At 35.3% G+C, this 17,300-nt stretch overlaps 1 protein-coding gene across 2 annotated transcripts; it reads right to left on the bottom strand.

Annotated features, from left to right (window-relative positions):
* Positions 1-2,426: 2,426 nt before the first annotated feature.
* On the bottom strand, positions 2,427-14,781 carry LOC132189823 (PX domain-containing protein EREL1). Of its 2 annotated transcripts, XM_059604626.1 has the most exons (10): positions 14,327-14,781; positions 11,287-11,397; positions 10,320-10,418; positions 10,063-10,149; positions 6,969-7,077; positions 5,948-6,750; positions 5,006-5,170; positions 4,675-4,917; positions 3,418-3,636; positions 2,427-2,913 (listed from the first exon to the last, which is right to left on the bottom strand). In XM_059604626.1, the coding sequence occupies exons 1-10, from the start codon at positions 14,414-14,416 to the stop codon at positions 2,662-2,664; spliced, it is 2,178 nt and encodes a 725-aa protein (XP_059460609.1). In that variant the 5' UTR covers positions 14,417-14,781; the 3' UTR covers positions 2,427-2,661. The 2 variants fall into 2 exon arrangements, with proteins under 2 accessions (XP_059460609.1, XP_059460610.1); XM_059604627.1 differs by lacking the exon at positions 14,327-14,781 and having other exon boundaries at positions 10,320-10,410; positions 11,287-11,349.
* Positions 14,782-17,300: the final 2,519 nt, after the last annotated feature.

The raw sequence follows: 17,300 nt of genomic DNA, 5'->3' as shown, positions 1-17,300 counted from the left end.
CATTCTCAGCCCAAAAGCCAAAAAATTTGAAAGTCTTAGGGCCAAAGTTCTGGAACTTACCCATTGTAGCAAGACCTGGAGAGAGTGATCTGATACCCCTGCTTCTTGAAACTCCACTAAAGACTTTCCATGCTCTTCCATCCACGCCTCATTAACTAACACTCGTCCAGCTTCTTATCCACAAAACCCCCATTCCTCCTCTTTTTTTTTTTTCTTTTTTTTTTTTTTTAATTTTTATTTTGTTATATTTATTATTTTAAATTTATTTTATTCAATAATGGGACAAGAGTTATAGAGACAAACACAAATGAAACGGGGTGGGTTCCCCAACAACAAAACCCAAACGGAAAAGACAATACAAAGATGGTAATTAAAACAAATGGTAGGCAATGAAACCAAAAAAAGATCCGGTCCTCTCTAAGGACCGCACGAAGCGGTATACAAAGACAAGACTCCCTTCTTCCCTCTTGTTACCCAAAGGATATATTAATGGTATCAACATCTTCTCCTAACTTACCCTTACCTTTATTCCTATTATCCACATTCGAAAGACAATTATCCTTTATATGTATATCCAAAATATTATGAATACTTACTGTTAGATTATTATCCTTTGAGCTCTCTCCCATTTCAACTTCTTTCTCCTGAATATTCAAAACCTCAAAAGTGTTTGCCCACACTAGTTTTCCCTTCTTAGCAATCATATCTTGTTTCTGCCCCCTCCTACTATTTCATCGTTGGGTTTAGTAAAACTTTAATCTACTATAGGTCCCACTCAAGAAATCTCATTCAGATGAACTACAGCCACAGATCTAGTTCTACAATAATTAAGCTATTTTAGATATTTCAGGAGATTGTCTCTCAAACACTACATAAACATATTAACCATTATCTCTCACCCACCAGATGAATGTGGAACGACTATATGGAAAACGGTTACCTAAAACCCTACAAAAGGATGCAAGGCATCAAATAAAGGGATCGGTCGATTCATCTCCAAAAACTCTTAAGCTCATTGCTATATTCACTTTCTAAATAAGAATGCTAACTTAAGAATCGGAGTTTCCTCGGTCTCCGGACCGGTGGATCCATTGACGCTTTTACTATTTTGCAGGTAGCCTATCGTTGGTCAGGCCGTACCAAAAACTGCTCTAACAAAAACTATTATCTTTCTTACAACCCCTCCTCATCCCTTCAATCTACTGCCATTTTTCACCTTCTTTTCCTCTTTTGTACAAGTGTAGCTAGTATGCCCAAAACTCTTACAAGTGTAAGAATACAAGTGATTTTTTTTTTTTTTTTGATAATTTAAAGCTCGTTAAAATATAATATGAAACATATATGTATATTTGCTTTGATATATATATACACACACGCACAATTTGTGGGTGTGTTTAAATATTAAAAATTAGCCTTTTAAGTTGTAGGTGTAATTGTGTAATACAAGTGATCATTCTCACACCATTCGAGTCTAATACCAGCAGTCGAGTAATTTCACATGATATATCTTGAATAATTTGTCATAAGATCCATCATTCCTACCGTCTCCCTTCTCTCTTCCTCACTCATTCAGTCCTCAATCCAAACTTTCCACTTTTCTGTTACTTTGACAGAAAATAGTTGGAATACAACTTTTACTACAATGTTTTATAAACTCACGTGATAATCAATATAATTGCCATGTAATTTAGCATAAATGAAAAAAATTAACAAAACTTGTTAAGTAAAATTAATTTTTTAGTGGTTAACATGGTAAGTGTCACATAAACTGACATATCAATTTATCAAGAACTCGTTGTACGCCTAGGAGCACTCTACACCCAGTTAGGACTGCCAGAATCCTACACACTCTTATGCACTCCATTGCTTACCCATACAATACAATAACCATAAACATCCCCTTTGCCCTACTATAATAACTATGGACTATATATCTTCTGAAGAAAAATATATTTTACCTCCTGAACTATCCACTTACTTACACTTTTAACCTCAATGTTTAAAAAGTAACACTTTACCCCTCCTCCCCAAACTTCCAAATTATTGCGATTCATCTATTTTGACCTTTTTTTTTTTTTTTTTTTTTAAGTTGGAAAAAATATATATTAAAAAAGTTTAAAATTTTGAAAAAATTAAAATTAAAATTAAGGGGTGGCCAGCCACCCCAACCGGCCACCCTTTTTTTTTAAAAAAAAAATAATTAATTTTTAATTTTTTTTTTTAAAAAAAAACTTGGTATGGGGCGTTTTGGGAAAAAAAAAAATCAAAATGATCGAATTGCAACAATTTGAAAGTTTTGGGGGGATAAAGTGTCACTTCTTAAACATTAGGGTTAAAAGTGCAAATGAGTAAATAGTTCAAGAAGGTAAAGTGTATTTTCCCCTATCTTCTGGGATGAGAACAATGGAAGAGCAAACACACATTCAATTTCATAAATGGATTTGCTGTAATCTTTTCTCATTATTAAAGTAAGAACACAAAAATATTCTTCTAGTCCGTTTCTCAGAAGACTTTGTATGTGGAACCACAAAATTGAGTAACTGTTACATTAGTGAGATCAACTATAGAAAACAAGCAGATCATCATCGGCCAGAATGGGCATCCAGCCCGAGGGAATCATAGCTCAAGAGGGGAATATAATTTACAATGTGTATATCCATTTCATCGTTCTAAAGGTGTATTTACTACATTTTTTCCTGAAGGAGCCTCATCTTCCTTCTTAGACATGATCTCCAGTTTAAGAGCATGACGTGTAACATAAATCACCTGTTTTCTTAATCTAGCATTATCCGTGAAGATATCCGCCAGCATCTTCCTCAACTCATCATCTATTGTCCTTGTCTCATCATCGATGTCATGATTTTCATCGACTCCGGAAACAGTAGTTTCATTTTTTCCAGTTAAGAGTTGTGCCTGATCAATTTCCGGAAAATGTCTATATAAGGTATGGTTGATAAAGACATTAGAGACATATTTTTTTAACTGATTAACATACGAGCATGCTGCAACAATCATTGCTATGAAGATTAGACACAATAATCCATACAAATAGAAGTTAAACTGAATGTTCACCTAAGAAGTCCTCAGTTTATATATAACAGCAAACTTGGTATTCGATATATCAAGTTCATGACTTTCATGGCACCTGTGAACAATTCAACACTAGTTCACCAGGTGAACAGCCATGCACTTGGGCTACTTCCCATGTCAGTTTACTGGGTTCAACCCCTTTGATAACTAAGTTCAAACTCAAGCTGTTCAAACACAAACCCGGTGAGGGAGAGAGAAAGAATGAACTCAAGATTTCAAGATTTCCATTACAAAAGACAAATCTCTAGACAAGTGATGAATATTGAGAAAAAATAAATAAATAAATAAAATGTGATAACAAAAAGACTGAAGAAACATAAAAGGTACCTCTGCAAGTAGGAGGCCAATACGGTCATCAGATGTTGTTAACAGATCTAAAGCGTCGGTGAATGATGAAGAATCCACAACCAAGTCATGTTCATCCCCTGTAGTTAAATTGATATGGCACTCTTGAAGCCGATTGCGAAGAATATTGCATTCATTCAGCAGATTTTTCCTCGCAGTTTTTTCATGCTCTCTCATTTGTCTTTCATGTTGAATGAGTTTCTGGAAAAATAAATAAACAAAATAAACAACCAACGATTCCATTGTAGTCTTTGATTCATCTTCATTCGCAGTTAAGATAGAAAAGCATTGTCATATTAATTCTAATTAGTCTTTTCAATAGACAAAAAGAAAAAAAAAATAATGACTCGAATGAAAGGAAACTACATGAGGCAGAGTATTTTTGAAGACCTCCCTAGGAAGCACCAGAACCACAATGGGACGCAGGTAGTAAATACGACCATACAACAATTTCGACATTATTCAGGTATATGTACAATTTTTTTGTTAAGAGTTTCCATGAACTTGTCAAGATATATCTTTTTTATTCAATGATGGAAGACATTGAGTTCAGCAGAATTCTATCCCATCACATCACTTAACATCTTAATTTGATGAAGATAAAAAATGATACATGCTCACAATTAGGTCTTTGAGCTACCCCATTACCCCATATATAAATATTTATAACAAAGCTCTGTTTATGTTATAGTCTCACTTTGGAGACTGATCATAGAATATACTAGCCCATCAAGGGCAAGATTGTCAAATGGCACTCAAACGCTTCCTTCAACTCCAAGCCAAGTAAGTTGGCACAACCACAAGGCCTCCTCTCACGCTCCACCACCACCACCTCTGCCAAGCATCTAAAGAAAGTGAATTGGAAGAACAGTGACTCAACCCTGTCCACCTCGGGCAGTACATCTTGCCATTCACCCTCCTCCTCCATGAGTTGGGTTTTGTTAGGTTTTTTTTATTTAATTTAAGTGGTAGCAGTATCCATCCATGTCATGACCGTATCAGACTGGATCCAAAATGCAAAAATATCTTCTTAAATTTCAGACATGTATCCAGCAGTATCCGTGTCCAATACGTATTGGACATAGACACTACAGGGGTTCTGTATACATGCCTTCTAGGTAGTCTTTTGCTTTGGCTACTTGTATATCTATTAAAGAAGCAGCCCTATGTAGAACGAACACACTTCATTTAAACAGAAACTTCATATGCAACATACATTCCAGCAGATCAAAAGACTACCTCAGCTTCAGACTTTTCCTTCTGCATTCGACTAAGCTCCTGCTTCAATTCTGTTTGGGAACTTCGGAGGGATTTGACCTCTTTAACAAGAACTTTGATATCTGCTTTCGATTTCGCTTCTAGCTCTTCGTATCGCTTCAACAAATTTTCAAGCTGCTCTTTACTAGCATCCAACTCCTGCAGCACCACATCTTTCTCTTGGACAGTATTTTCTTTTCTCAACTCTGTACGTGACTCTTCATCCTAGTATCATTCCGCATATCATCATAAAATGATAATAATTAAGGAAAATATATAAATTCAAGAAGAGAATAGTACTAAGATATATAACCTGTTCCGACTTCAATTTCAATTCCATTTCCATCGCCTTTCGCCGAAGTTCCTCCATATCCCACTGCATTTGTGTATATCTTTCCCTCTCGATCAAAAGAGCTTGCTGCAGATTTTCTTTACTTTTCTGTTTGTTAGTTTCTACTTCAACTTCTAAATCCTTGACCTGAGCAGATTCAGTCAGTTATGGTAATGGAATAGCATCCACATGTAATATTCAAACAATTACTGGGTCTATAAGCAGAGAAATTCCACACGGTAAATGATCCTTCGATTTTAGAACTTTGTTATGGACAGCAGGCATTATGTTCTTGCATAAAAATAAATACCACTAAAACTACAACGCAAAATCCAGGCTAATTAATTCATCAATTAACAATATAGCAAGGTGTAACTCAGTACTTACTCTCGTCATGCAAGCCACTCAAATGCATCTCTGTGTGTGGTGGGTGGGTATGAGTGAGGTATGAAATTCAATAGGTATTTTGGGATAAGAAAAACTTTCACACACCATAGAATGAATATAATAGGTGTAATGAGTTGTTTCTTGATGACTAAAACTGCTACTTGTAATGTAAACATTTTGCAATAGTGAAGAGTGATGGAGTAACTCCTGTCTTGGACAAGAGTTACTTTTCAATAAGTAACAGAAATTAATTAAAGAAATTTGAACAAAATTGACCCTACAACACCCTACCAATGAACGCAAACAATTGAGAAAACAAAGGTGTACCACTCCAAAAGCCTGTTTCAAACCTCAAAATGTCCCGAGTAATTATTTTTCAGAGGAAAATTTTAAAGTTAAAATGTATGAAGATTTATCTTTAATCAGTACACTATAAGAACATTGATGTACAATTAAGCTAGAAATGAAAATGAAATTCATTTACCATTCAAGTAACCAGTAAGACCAAACAGTAGTGGATAGCATGATTGAGCATACCTTGGTTGCAAGGTAATCTTTCACAGCTATTTCTTGATTTAGTCTTGCTATAAGGTCCTCCATGTCTGTCTTTGCCGTGACTAATCTTCTCTGCATTGTGAATAAAACCCTGTTCAATTTATGGCGCTGATCCGATGGAAGAACTACTTGAGCATCTCCTGAAAACTGAAAGTCAGTGTTGCCAAGAATTTCCGTCATCCATGAACCCTCAGCACCTCCAGGAAGGTCAAGCGATCCGTCACCAGATGAATTTGGAATCCCAGAGTTAGACATTTCACTACCTCTCAGAGAGCTTACATCGCTTCCAAAACTCTCATTTGATAGCTTGCGGGCATGACCAGTTACCTTACCATGCTCTGGCCCTGAGAAAAGTTCCATCCCATTGCCAAGTAAAAATGAAGCTTTAGAAGCATTTGCATTATATTTATCCTTTCCCATAACATTGTTGAGATGCCTGTCATTCATTTTATGTCTAGGAAGGCCTTCCAACTCCTCCAGAATAGTCTGGCCCATAAACAGTCCCTCATCAATATCGGACATGCCATACTTCAGAAGCTTTTCTATCGGACTTGTCAAATCTTCATCCAATGTTAGATCCTCAAAACCGATTTCAGAATTGTCATCCCTTCCTAGCCTTGGTGTTCCTAGCTCAGACGTCTCATAAGCTGTATCACTACCATAATCCGTTGTGATTGATGAACTACCAGCAACAACAGGTAAACTTGAATGCGGTGGCAATTCAAATGAAGAAACTGTGCTATTGGAAGCAGGACTAGCTTCTTGCTGATTAACATCTTGGAATGCTGAAAGGCATTATGACATGGAAGTAGATGTTTAACTGTGGGTAATTCCAAGAATAAAACAATATATATATATTTTTTTAATTTATGCTGAAAGATATGAGATTTTAATTAAATATCCCCAAACCAGAATGTGTTTTGTCCGTAAACATATAAACATACATATAGCACAAAATTAAACATTTTCCTAAGTACACTTGAAGAGGTAGAAAGGTACATACAAAACCTAGCAGCAGCTTCTAGTTCAAGAAAGGATGCCACAGCAACGCTTCTTGATATATCAATGTCAGACAGTAGCTTTGTCACCCACTCCTCCAAAGAGCACCTTCGCTGCAACAAAGGTAAGTCTTTTAAGAACAAAGTCACTTCTGCGTAAACGTGTGTGTGTGTGAAGATTGCAAATAAGGCTGTTTAATCTTACTCATCCAAATTGTTACTTTTGTGTTATTAGTAATTTCAGTGTCAAAACTTATTAAGTTGCAAGTCTAGGTTTAGGGTTGAAGTCAGTCTTTAAATGAGGTTCAAAAACTTGGTTGAAATTGAAGTACATAATGACAAATTCATATGTCAAAACATAGTTTCTGGGTTGTAATGTTCAGGTTCGAGTAAAGGATTAAGTTGGTGTACAAGTCAATCCAAGCTTATGAATGTTGTCCACCAAAGACCTGGTTAGAGTAAAATGGCCAAATCTTTTAATTCCGAATATCAGATGAAAGCAATCTTGATGTCTAAGAAAGTTGATTCAAAGGGCTACAACTTTGTATTTCACGAAAATTTTCCAAATCTAATACTTACTAGGTCAAAATGGGTTATCAATAAAAATATGAATAAATGCAAAATCAGTCCCTGTAGTTGGCCTAAATTACAAAACGCTTATTGTAGTATCAAAATAAACTCAGAGGTCCTTGGGATATGCCAAAAAAACGATTTAGTCCCTGTAGTCAAATTCTGTTAAAAAATTTAACAGATTCCGTTAGTTGCCACGTCACCACGAATGAAATGGTGACATGTGTTACTCTTAATAAAAATATATAAATATATAAAAGTAAAAAAATAAAATAAAAAATAATTTTTGTTAAAAAAAAAAAAAAATACATTGTGTTCTCTCTTCCCCCATTTCATCATCAATCCTTTTCCCTAGACCCATTTTCTCATTTCCCCTAATTTTCTTCCCAAACACATATTCCCCGCCCCCCCAATTTCCCCCTGTGCAACGACAACCACCACCGTCGGCCTTCCCCACCGTGTGACGACCTGTTCTACCACGCCGGAGACCCTCGCCGACCCAGTCTTCTTGTCTATTACGGTTTTTTCGTTCTCAATTTTTTCATGGGTTCTCAAATTTTTCATGGGCTATTCTCTGTTTCAAATGGGTTGTTGGTATTTGCTTTGTGGAAAGGAAGCTCTCTATCATATTTGAATTAATTGCGGGTTTGCTGAAGAAGAAAAGAAGTCGGTTCAATTTCCTTAGCTCTTCCTATCCTCTCACCTTTGTTGAAGAAGAAAAGAAGTGGGTTTAATTCATCCAAAAAAAGTGGGTTTAGCTCGTCGTCGGAGATGTGGTTGGCTCATCGTCAGCGGTGCTCGGCATCGTGGTCTTTGTTGCCGGCCATCGGTGAGGGGAGAGGGAGAGATGAAATGGGGGAAGAGAACGATGAAATGGGGGAAGAGAGAACACTGTGTAGTTTTTTTTTTTTTTTTAAACAAAAATTATTTTTTGTTTTTTTTTTTTATATTGAATATATTTGTATTTTTTTATTAAGAGCAACACGTGTCACCATTTCATTGGTGGTGACGTGACAACTAACGGAATCTATTAAATTTTTTAACGGAATTTGACTACAAGGACTAAATCGTTTTTTTGGCATACCCCAAGGACCTCTGAGTTCATTTTGAAACCACAAGGAGCATTTTGTAATTAAGACCAACCACAAGGACTGATTATGCATTTATCCCATAAAAATATGAAAATTTGGTACAAAGAACCTCGTTCGAACGAGATATAGAACATGATGTCTCGATTGAATCGCGTTCAAACGAGACAATGAATCCTTTGAAACCCTAGATCTCATTTGAACGAGACAGCCATAGGGTGTTTTAAACCTAAATTGACTTGACCTAAAAACATTTGTTTTGTCCCAACCTATAAATACTTAATCACCTACGATTTTCAAAGGGAGTGAGAAGTAATTTTTCATTTTTCTTAGAGAGTTTTTTAAACACCATTGAGCCTAAATAGATTTTAATCCTCTTATTGATTTTCATCTGTCAAACCACAAAAAAGCCTACAACCACTAGAGTTAAGGGTTGCAGCGGACAAGATTTGTTCGTGAAGGTGATTCTTGCAAAAGCCCAAAAGTTCTAGAACCACTGTGGTGGGAGGTGAATGGATTGTTTGCTGGGATTGCAAATTGAGTTGTGAGTTAAAAAGGTTTTGTAAGTAGATGAATTTGTAACATAATCTTCAAAGTGGATGCATTCGGTGTTGGATGACCCCCGAAGTGGTTTTATTGTTTTAGAATTCTTAAACAGATTTCCACTTCATTACAAAAACGTTTGTGGTATTTATATATGTGGTGTTTGGATTGAAAAATTATAATCTTTATAATCAGAACTCTGTGATAAAATTGATATTTTTTTGAATTGTTAAACTTGGGGTCTAAAACGTATTTTTCAAAAATATCAAAACTTGCAGTTAAATTCTTAGAACAAAATCCAAGCTCAAGTTCGAGTTCAAACATTGCTCACATGACCAAAACAAAAAGAATGTAGTTTCTAATTTCCACCATGTCAGAATTCTGGATTCAAAAAGCACGGACCATACTTTACATAAATCCTCAAGATAAAACTGATACAGCCCAACAGACCTCTTTTTTTGGATAAATAATAAGTTTAAAAATACAAGAGGAAATAACATCTAGTACATCCTGGAAAGCAATGGCTAAACTACTGCTAGTACATCCTGGAAAGCAATGGCTAAACTCCTGTTGTCTAAAAAGCTAGGATTTCTTGTAGTCGCGGTTATAAATTATAACCAAGCAATGGGGCAATGAACCTTGCTCGCCACTCGGTGCTCTTAAATTAACATCCTAATCTGGATTTATATCACTCCATTATATCAACTTGCTATCTTCTAAATATCAATTTCAGATGCTCTCACATTTATTTATCAATTCTACTGTGCATCAAATAATGAAATGCTTCTAGCAATAATTACTGAAACAAAAAAAAGAACATCTGAAGAAGATGCAACCTTCACGTCTATAAATTGACAGCACAACTAATGCAAATATTAAGCAAAGAACACATTGGTACCTCCTCTAACAGCGCCCGGCTTTTCATCCGTAACAGTCCCTTCGGTGGAGCTAGCGGTAGGTTCTTCTTGGGAAATGCCTTTTTAAGCTGCAAAAGACAGCCAATAACAAGATAAGAACATCGTTAAATCAGTAATTATTAAAAATGAGAAACCAACAGGGATTTTTTCCATAAAAAGAATAACCAAGTTGTCACAATCTGATTCAATTTCCTAAATGATATATATATCAAAATGAAATTGAAATGTACAGGCTTACCACAGAGTATAACTTCAAAAAATCATTAAACCTTCTTAATACGCCACGTGTTGTTGTAATCCCTTCTGGTGATTGTACACCAACATGAACCCTGTAAAACTGTCCCTAAGAATGTTAAAATCAAGCATGTAAAGTGATAAAAAAAATTTAAAAAAATTAAAAAATTAAATTTTTTTTTTTTAAAAAAAAAATGGAAGTACATCAAATTGACAAGTCAGCTTGAAATATAATCAATCTAAATACTGCCTTTCTGAAGTGTACTTTCCATATTTCAACCAACATGTCTACTTTTTATAGAATTCAGATAAAAGTCAAATTAGGGGAGCATCTGTTAATATGAAGCAGCAAGAATATAAAAAATATTTGAAAAAATAAATCTTATCAAAATATGAAGCAGCAAGAATATAAGGAGCACTCAGAGAGAAACTAGCAACACTTGACCAATAAAATTGAACAGTGTCTTTGGCAAAGAGGAGATACTGTAAATAATTATTCAAAATTTCAAACCAAGCTGATAAAGAATGGACTTAATAAATACGCAATGTGAGTCATGACACATTATTTATTTTTCTGGTGTATAATATATCAAGGTAAATATGTTTGACCTAAAATTGGAGAAGGAAAATCACAGTTCATGATGATTGACGATGCAAAATATCCGACAGATTCACCTTTGATTTATTTCAACACAAAAGTAACTTGCACCATGGGAATGAACATTGAAAGCCCAAGTCCACTAATTTTCATTAGTCTGTTTCATTCAATGGTTGGACTTTGGCAATTATAAGATATGTAAGTTTCTATAATAAAAACTTTGGCCAAGAATATGGAATGCCCATTTTCTAGTGGAAATTATGAAACAAATTATAAAATCATCAAATATCAAAGCCAATAGCCTTCGGGCCAAAAAAAACAGCATCTAACCCTTAGCATAGATAAACACTGAAGAGTAATTTAATTTGAGTACCACTATGGGATCTGAATCTCTCGATTTTGGACGGACAACCCAGGTAGGTATTGTGACACAATAACTCCATCCTGAGCGAGGATCATGTGGCCACACTGTGTCACGCCCTTTCTGCATGAAGAATATGAACTTTAGGACAACTGACAAAAAAAATAAAAAATAACTTGTAGAGGCCACAATAATTCAGCTAATATGGTTTTCACAGGTTCATAATCAATGAAACAATTACTCTTTTTTTTTCTTTTTTTTTTTGCGGGGCGGGGGTGAGGGGGTGAACTCAACCCAACCCACACTACATAAGTGGTTATACAACTTGTTCAGCAAAAGATGTTTTGCACTTTTGAATGAAGAGGCCTTTTCAGGAATATTGTAAAAATTGGACAGTGCAAGACAAAGAAACCTTTTCAATAAACTACATTTCTGTAACTCAAATTTTTGGGCGAGTTTCTATTTTGATCCTTGAACTTCATGATTTTTGATAATTTTAACCATAAACTTTGTGATTTAGTCCAGTGCAAATCTTCTGTTAATCCGCTTTCATTTTTGACTGACACATTGAGGAAGTGACAAGAAATGTGAGTTATGTTTGCTACCAAATATAGCTATATCTTGTCATGTAAAGCGAGTTTTTGAATGACGCTTTTCCTGTTTTTGAACATCACTGAGATAGGCTTTTCCCCGAACCATTGACCCTTGTTCAGGAGGGAGAAGTTGATTCATTCAATGGAGCAATATTTGTTTGATCTAGTAAAGGGGGGTGTTAGAAATAAGAACGAGATGTAGCACGCTCAAAGAGAGAGGGAGCGAAAAAGAGAATTGCAGTTGTTTTATTGCAGGTAAGTGATGCACATGCCTACATCTTTGAAAGCTGAACATTAACATCTTTGAAAGTCTTTTTATAAAGGTTTAATACAATATGTTGGGATACCTTCCTAATCCACAAGATCAAACCAATAGATTTGGATGCAACATTACTACATCAATTACTCATTCTTGTCACTACCATCCAATGTGGGACTTGGGCACTAACCAATCATGCTACTCATACATGAATATTTCAACAAATCTCCCATTTTATGCGTGTGTCTTCTACCACACTACGTCAAATTATAGTCTGGCTAGCATCCCCCAGAATGGAAGCCTTTTCTTAGCAATCCAAGTGCGTTACCACCAAGAGTCCAATGCTTACTACAAGAGCTTTACTCAACAATGGGTGGAGATAACTTGGAAGTCACCTCCCTCTACTATAGGAGCCATCAACACCACTCAATACTGTTACCTCTAGTACTTGTGAAACCATTGACTTTGATATCACTTGTTAAAATCTTGTGTTTGTGAGAGTTAAATATTAATAACTTGGTAGTTAAAATTTTTTGGATTAAGGTGATGTTCCAATTTGTCGTATCAAGCTCACAGAAAAAGGCACACCAATGAGTTGACTATCGATACTCAACTCTCACAAATGCAAAATCTCAACAAGAATTGGAATCGAGCTAACATAAGGTTTACATTGAAACACATTGTACAATTTTTGATAAGTTTTTCCAACATCAGAAGTTGAGTAATCAAAAAGAAACTCACCCTATAGTTTGAGGTGCAAAAATAGAGTTTATCTTTTTTCCCCCTTAAATTAGAAAGGAGATGAAATGCATTCAAATGCATGTGCGCGCGCGCACACACAAATATGTTGATTTCACCTTAGTGGAACTAATGCAATATTTTTCTTATGATCTCAAAGATAATCTTAAGACAAGAACCTTCTTATTTGACGATATTACTTTCAGCTTAGTGAAACTATTGAAATATTTTTCTTATGATCTCAAATATAATCTTACGACAAGAGCCTTGCCATCATTAAAATCATTTCGTAAGAGATAGAAGATGCAATATAAAGTGGCGAAGTTATACAAGGAGTAAAATCTACACAGAGAAATGAGAACATTATCACATTGTAGATATCAGGTTAGATGATTATGTAGGCTCGACCGCCATGGGGCCAGCCCAAAGCGAGCCAAGGAAACCGAGGGGCATCAGCCCCATGGAAGCAAAGCCATAGCCCAAGCAACCCCATCAACTTGCCCAAGTGTAGCACTGGGTGATATTAACACCATCTGCGTGCGCAGGCGTGTCGCCAATGAAATCACCAAGCATGTAGGCTCGACCGCCATGGGGCCAACCCAAAGCGAGCCAAGGAAACCGAGGGGGATGTAGTGAAGCTTCATTAACATTCACATAACATATAACCTTAACAAAGGTATCCACCTCCTAGTCCACTAATACAATCCAGCCAAAAAGGAAATCAAGAGCACTAAGATAGCATCTCTTCCCAAGTAAGATCCCAACATGACAACCCATTTCCTAACAAAGGTACCCACCTCCTAGTCCAATAAGAAACCCACATAGGTATCAACTGACTTAACGAAGATCCAGAGATTCTATTAACAGATGAATTCCAATGATCCCTTTTCCCATCCTTAACCACCTCAAAGTGCATCAAAATAAGCACCATGACAGTCCAAACGTCCTTCTTTTACATGTGAAGACCTAAAGCTAGTCATCACTTACTTTCGGCACAATGCGAGTGCAATATAATTCCACTACAAAGACAACAGAGAACTTATAAAACTTAACTCCTATAGGCCGACCAATAAGATACAATGCACAAGTTAGAATTTGAGCTTAATTCGGAGGAGGTCCAATCCTAAACTCAGTGTTTAAGCCTAATATAACGATGGCTAGTGCCCATTCACACATATGTATCAACATGGAAATTGCACCGAACAAATCAATACAGAACTGTCACAGTCGCTCCAAATTAGAAATTAATGATCTTGATGAGCTCAGATTACGAAATTCAATAGAAACAAGTAACCGATGAGCTCAAGATTTAAATTTTGTAGTGGATGATCTCGAAATTCAAACTCATAGAAAGCCAACCAAAAAAAAACAAAATCAAACTCATTTGAAGGTCCACAGTTCCTCGATTCCGAAATAATTTCCAGGAATATGATAAAACATAAAAGGAAAGCAAAGAATATACCCATTTTTTCGGAGGAGGACTCCAATCCATCCCCAGAGGCAAAGGCGAAGTCCCATCGTGCCTGTGCTTCGGAGGACTCCGACTCTGCATCCTCCAATCGCTCTCGCTCTCTCTACAATTCTCTTTTCTCTCTCTAGGAATTGAGCTTGATCTTTCTAGAATTTTCTCTCAAAGCATCAAAATCTGATCATTACTATCACTCTCTCTCAAGAATTAGGAGAGAGCAAGCTAGGGTTTTGGTGATCGGATCGAAAGCGGCAGAGACATGTGGCGTCCGTACAGTCTCATTCTTTGCGCTGTTGAGTGCAATTCGACGGCGCACGTTGACCGGGGAGTGGTCGAGTTGGGCGGTTACGTGGCTTAGCGCACCGAGCCGTGAGTGCAGCTTTGTCTCCTGATTCTTTTCTGTCTCTTTTCTTCGGGTTGGGTCTAATCTAAAGGAACAAAGAAGAAAAAGCAGAAACAAAATAAAATAAAATAAAAAATCTCACCTAACTGTCTTCTTTTGCAAATTTGCTTTGAGCTTAACGGCAACGCTGGAAGCGGAGAGTGAGAGGCCAATTAACAGTTGCCGCTGATGAAAAAAAAAAAAAAAACAATTTTTTATTTTTATTTTTTTAAAAAAATATTGGCTTCCTTTTTACTAAATTACTAAATTGAGAGGAGTGTTATACATCCAAAATTTTCTTCCTAAAAGTTGGTTTCTAAATGATGTGTTATCATCTCATGAGATTTATTATTTTGGGAAGTGTATCTCCAACTCATGGGATGGTGACACATCATTTGAAAACTAACTTTTGGAAATAAAATTTGGGATGTTTAGCATTTCCCTTAAATTGATATTGGTGTAACCTGAGTAATTCTAGAAGTCCTTCTTGTATCTCTTTTAAATCCCTCCAAAAATGATGTGGCTATTAAAATTATCATCTGATCAAAATCTAATAATGATCAATCGCAAGCCCAATGGTGATTTTAAATGCTACATCATTTTTGTAGAGACTCAAGAGGGACACAAGAGGAACTTGTAGCATTACTCGTGTAAACTACATGTAATTTTTATATATATTTTAAAAAAACACTAATAAAAATAATTTATTTTAATTAAGTTATATATATATTGGTGAAAGCTATAAAGATTTGCAGCACTCCTCCCATTCATCTTTTTTCTAAATTAACTATTAAAATTATAGGATCCATAGGCATAGCAATAAAAACTATAAAGATTCCTGTAGTTTTTTTAATAGTTCATATTTAAATTTAAGGAAATGCTATGTGTTTTTTTAGTATTCTCCTTGTGTTATTCCAATTGTGATGTGACTTTTAAAATTATCGTTGAATTTGAGATTATCATTATTGACTTTTAATTTATTGGTGATTTTAAAAGCCACATCACAATTGGGAGTACACCAAAAGAACACCTAACATTTCCCTACTATATATTTCTCATAAAAAATTGAAAATCAAATCTAAGAAAAAGATCATAAAAGACTTATTGTAGTAGTTCATATTTAATTTCACTCTATCTTTCTAATAAAAAAAACTGGAAATTAAATCTAAGAAAAACTCATAAAATATTTATTGTAGTAGTTCATATTTAATTTCACACTATCTTTCTCATAAATAACTCAAAAGTCAAATCTAAGAAAAAATCATAAAAGATTTATTGTAGTGTTTTTTTTACAGAGACACACATCTTTATTAGACTATCTGTTTGATTATGTGATTTCCCAAGTTTAAACAAACTCCCAAAAAGTTGGAAAAAAAAAAGTTACATTTTTAAATTACAAGTAAAGAGTAATAAAAAAAATGTTATATATTAAATATTTAAAGGAATGCGGATGGAGATATTATCCACATCCGCATTCACTAAAATTGTTATCGCATATGTGGATAGCGGATAATAGATAAATGCGAATAGTGAATGCAGAAGGTTATTATCCGCCTGCAAATTAAAACCATAAATTTTGAAATAATCCCTAATAGGGTTGTTCAAATGGGACGGTTATAACCGCTAACCTCTTTGATAAGCAATAAGCGGTTAGCGATTTTTGGGTAGTGAAAAGCGATTAATAACCGCTAACTGCATACCCTTATATATATATATATATATATATATATATATAATACCAAAACGGAGTTTGGTCGTGTATGACTATGTATGTGAAATATAATGTGGTATGTGATGTTTTGGAACAAGCCTAATTAAAAAATGCCCAAAAAATACATGTTCTTTTCATCTTTTTGGAAATACTTTGGCCAAAAATGTTTAAAATAAGCCCAAAAAATAGACCCAATGATGGCCCAAAACACTTAAAAGGCTCATATAAAAAAAAAGATTATAAAACCACTGGTTATTAGTTTGAATAACCGGTGGTTAGCGGTTATTAAAAATTGATAACCGTCCAAAGAGGTTGCGGTTAGCAGTTATAGCCAATAACTACTAACCGTAACCTCTTGTGTAGCCCTAATCGCTAAATCAAATGACATTTTAAGTTAAAATAAATTTTCAGAAAACTTTATCGGAGTTAAATTGGCCCGTTTATGTTTGCGTTAAATCCGATGATGGTGACGAAAAAAGGTCCACAGGAATGAGAAGTCTGGGCTCAGTCGAAATCTTGTACATGGGTTTATAGGCCAGCGGTCAGTGAAGAGATCTTTTCCTCACTGCCGTATGCCTGTATATATGGTTTGAAGAAAGATCACATGCTCGTCTCACATTCAGCGTGTACTATAAAAATAGGAGAATAATTATTAACTTTTAATTATTCAAATTAGCAGTTTGAAACAAGTTAAAAAAAAAATAAACAAAAACACTGGGTCAGTGGATCGTAGCCAATCTACTAAACCCACTAGCTCCACCCAAGCCCAAGAGTTTTTGGAGGGACTTATGCTACAAGTTTTTTTTTTTGTATTACTTCAAGAATGATATGGCTCTTAAAATTATTATGCTCAGAATTAATCGCCGCCGCCGCCA

The sequence above is a fragment of the Corylus avellana genome, chromosome ca8, assembly GCF_901000735.1.
Source record: "Corylus avellana chromosome ca8, CavTom2PMs-1.0".
Lineage (NCBI taxonomy): Eukaryota > Viridiplantae > Streptophyta > Magnoliopsida > Fagales > Betulaceae > Corylus > Corylus avellana.
This window is presented reverse-complemented; position numbering and strand designations above follow the sequence as displayed.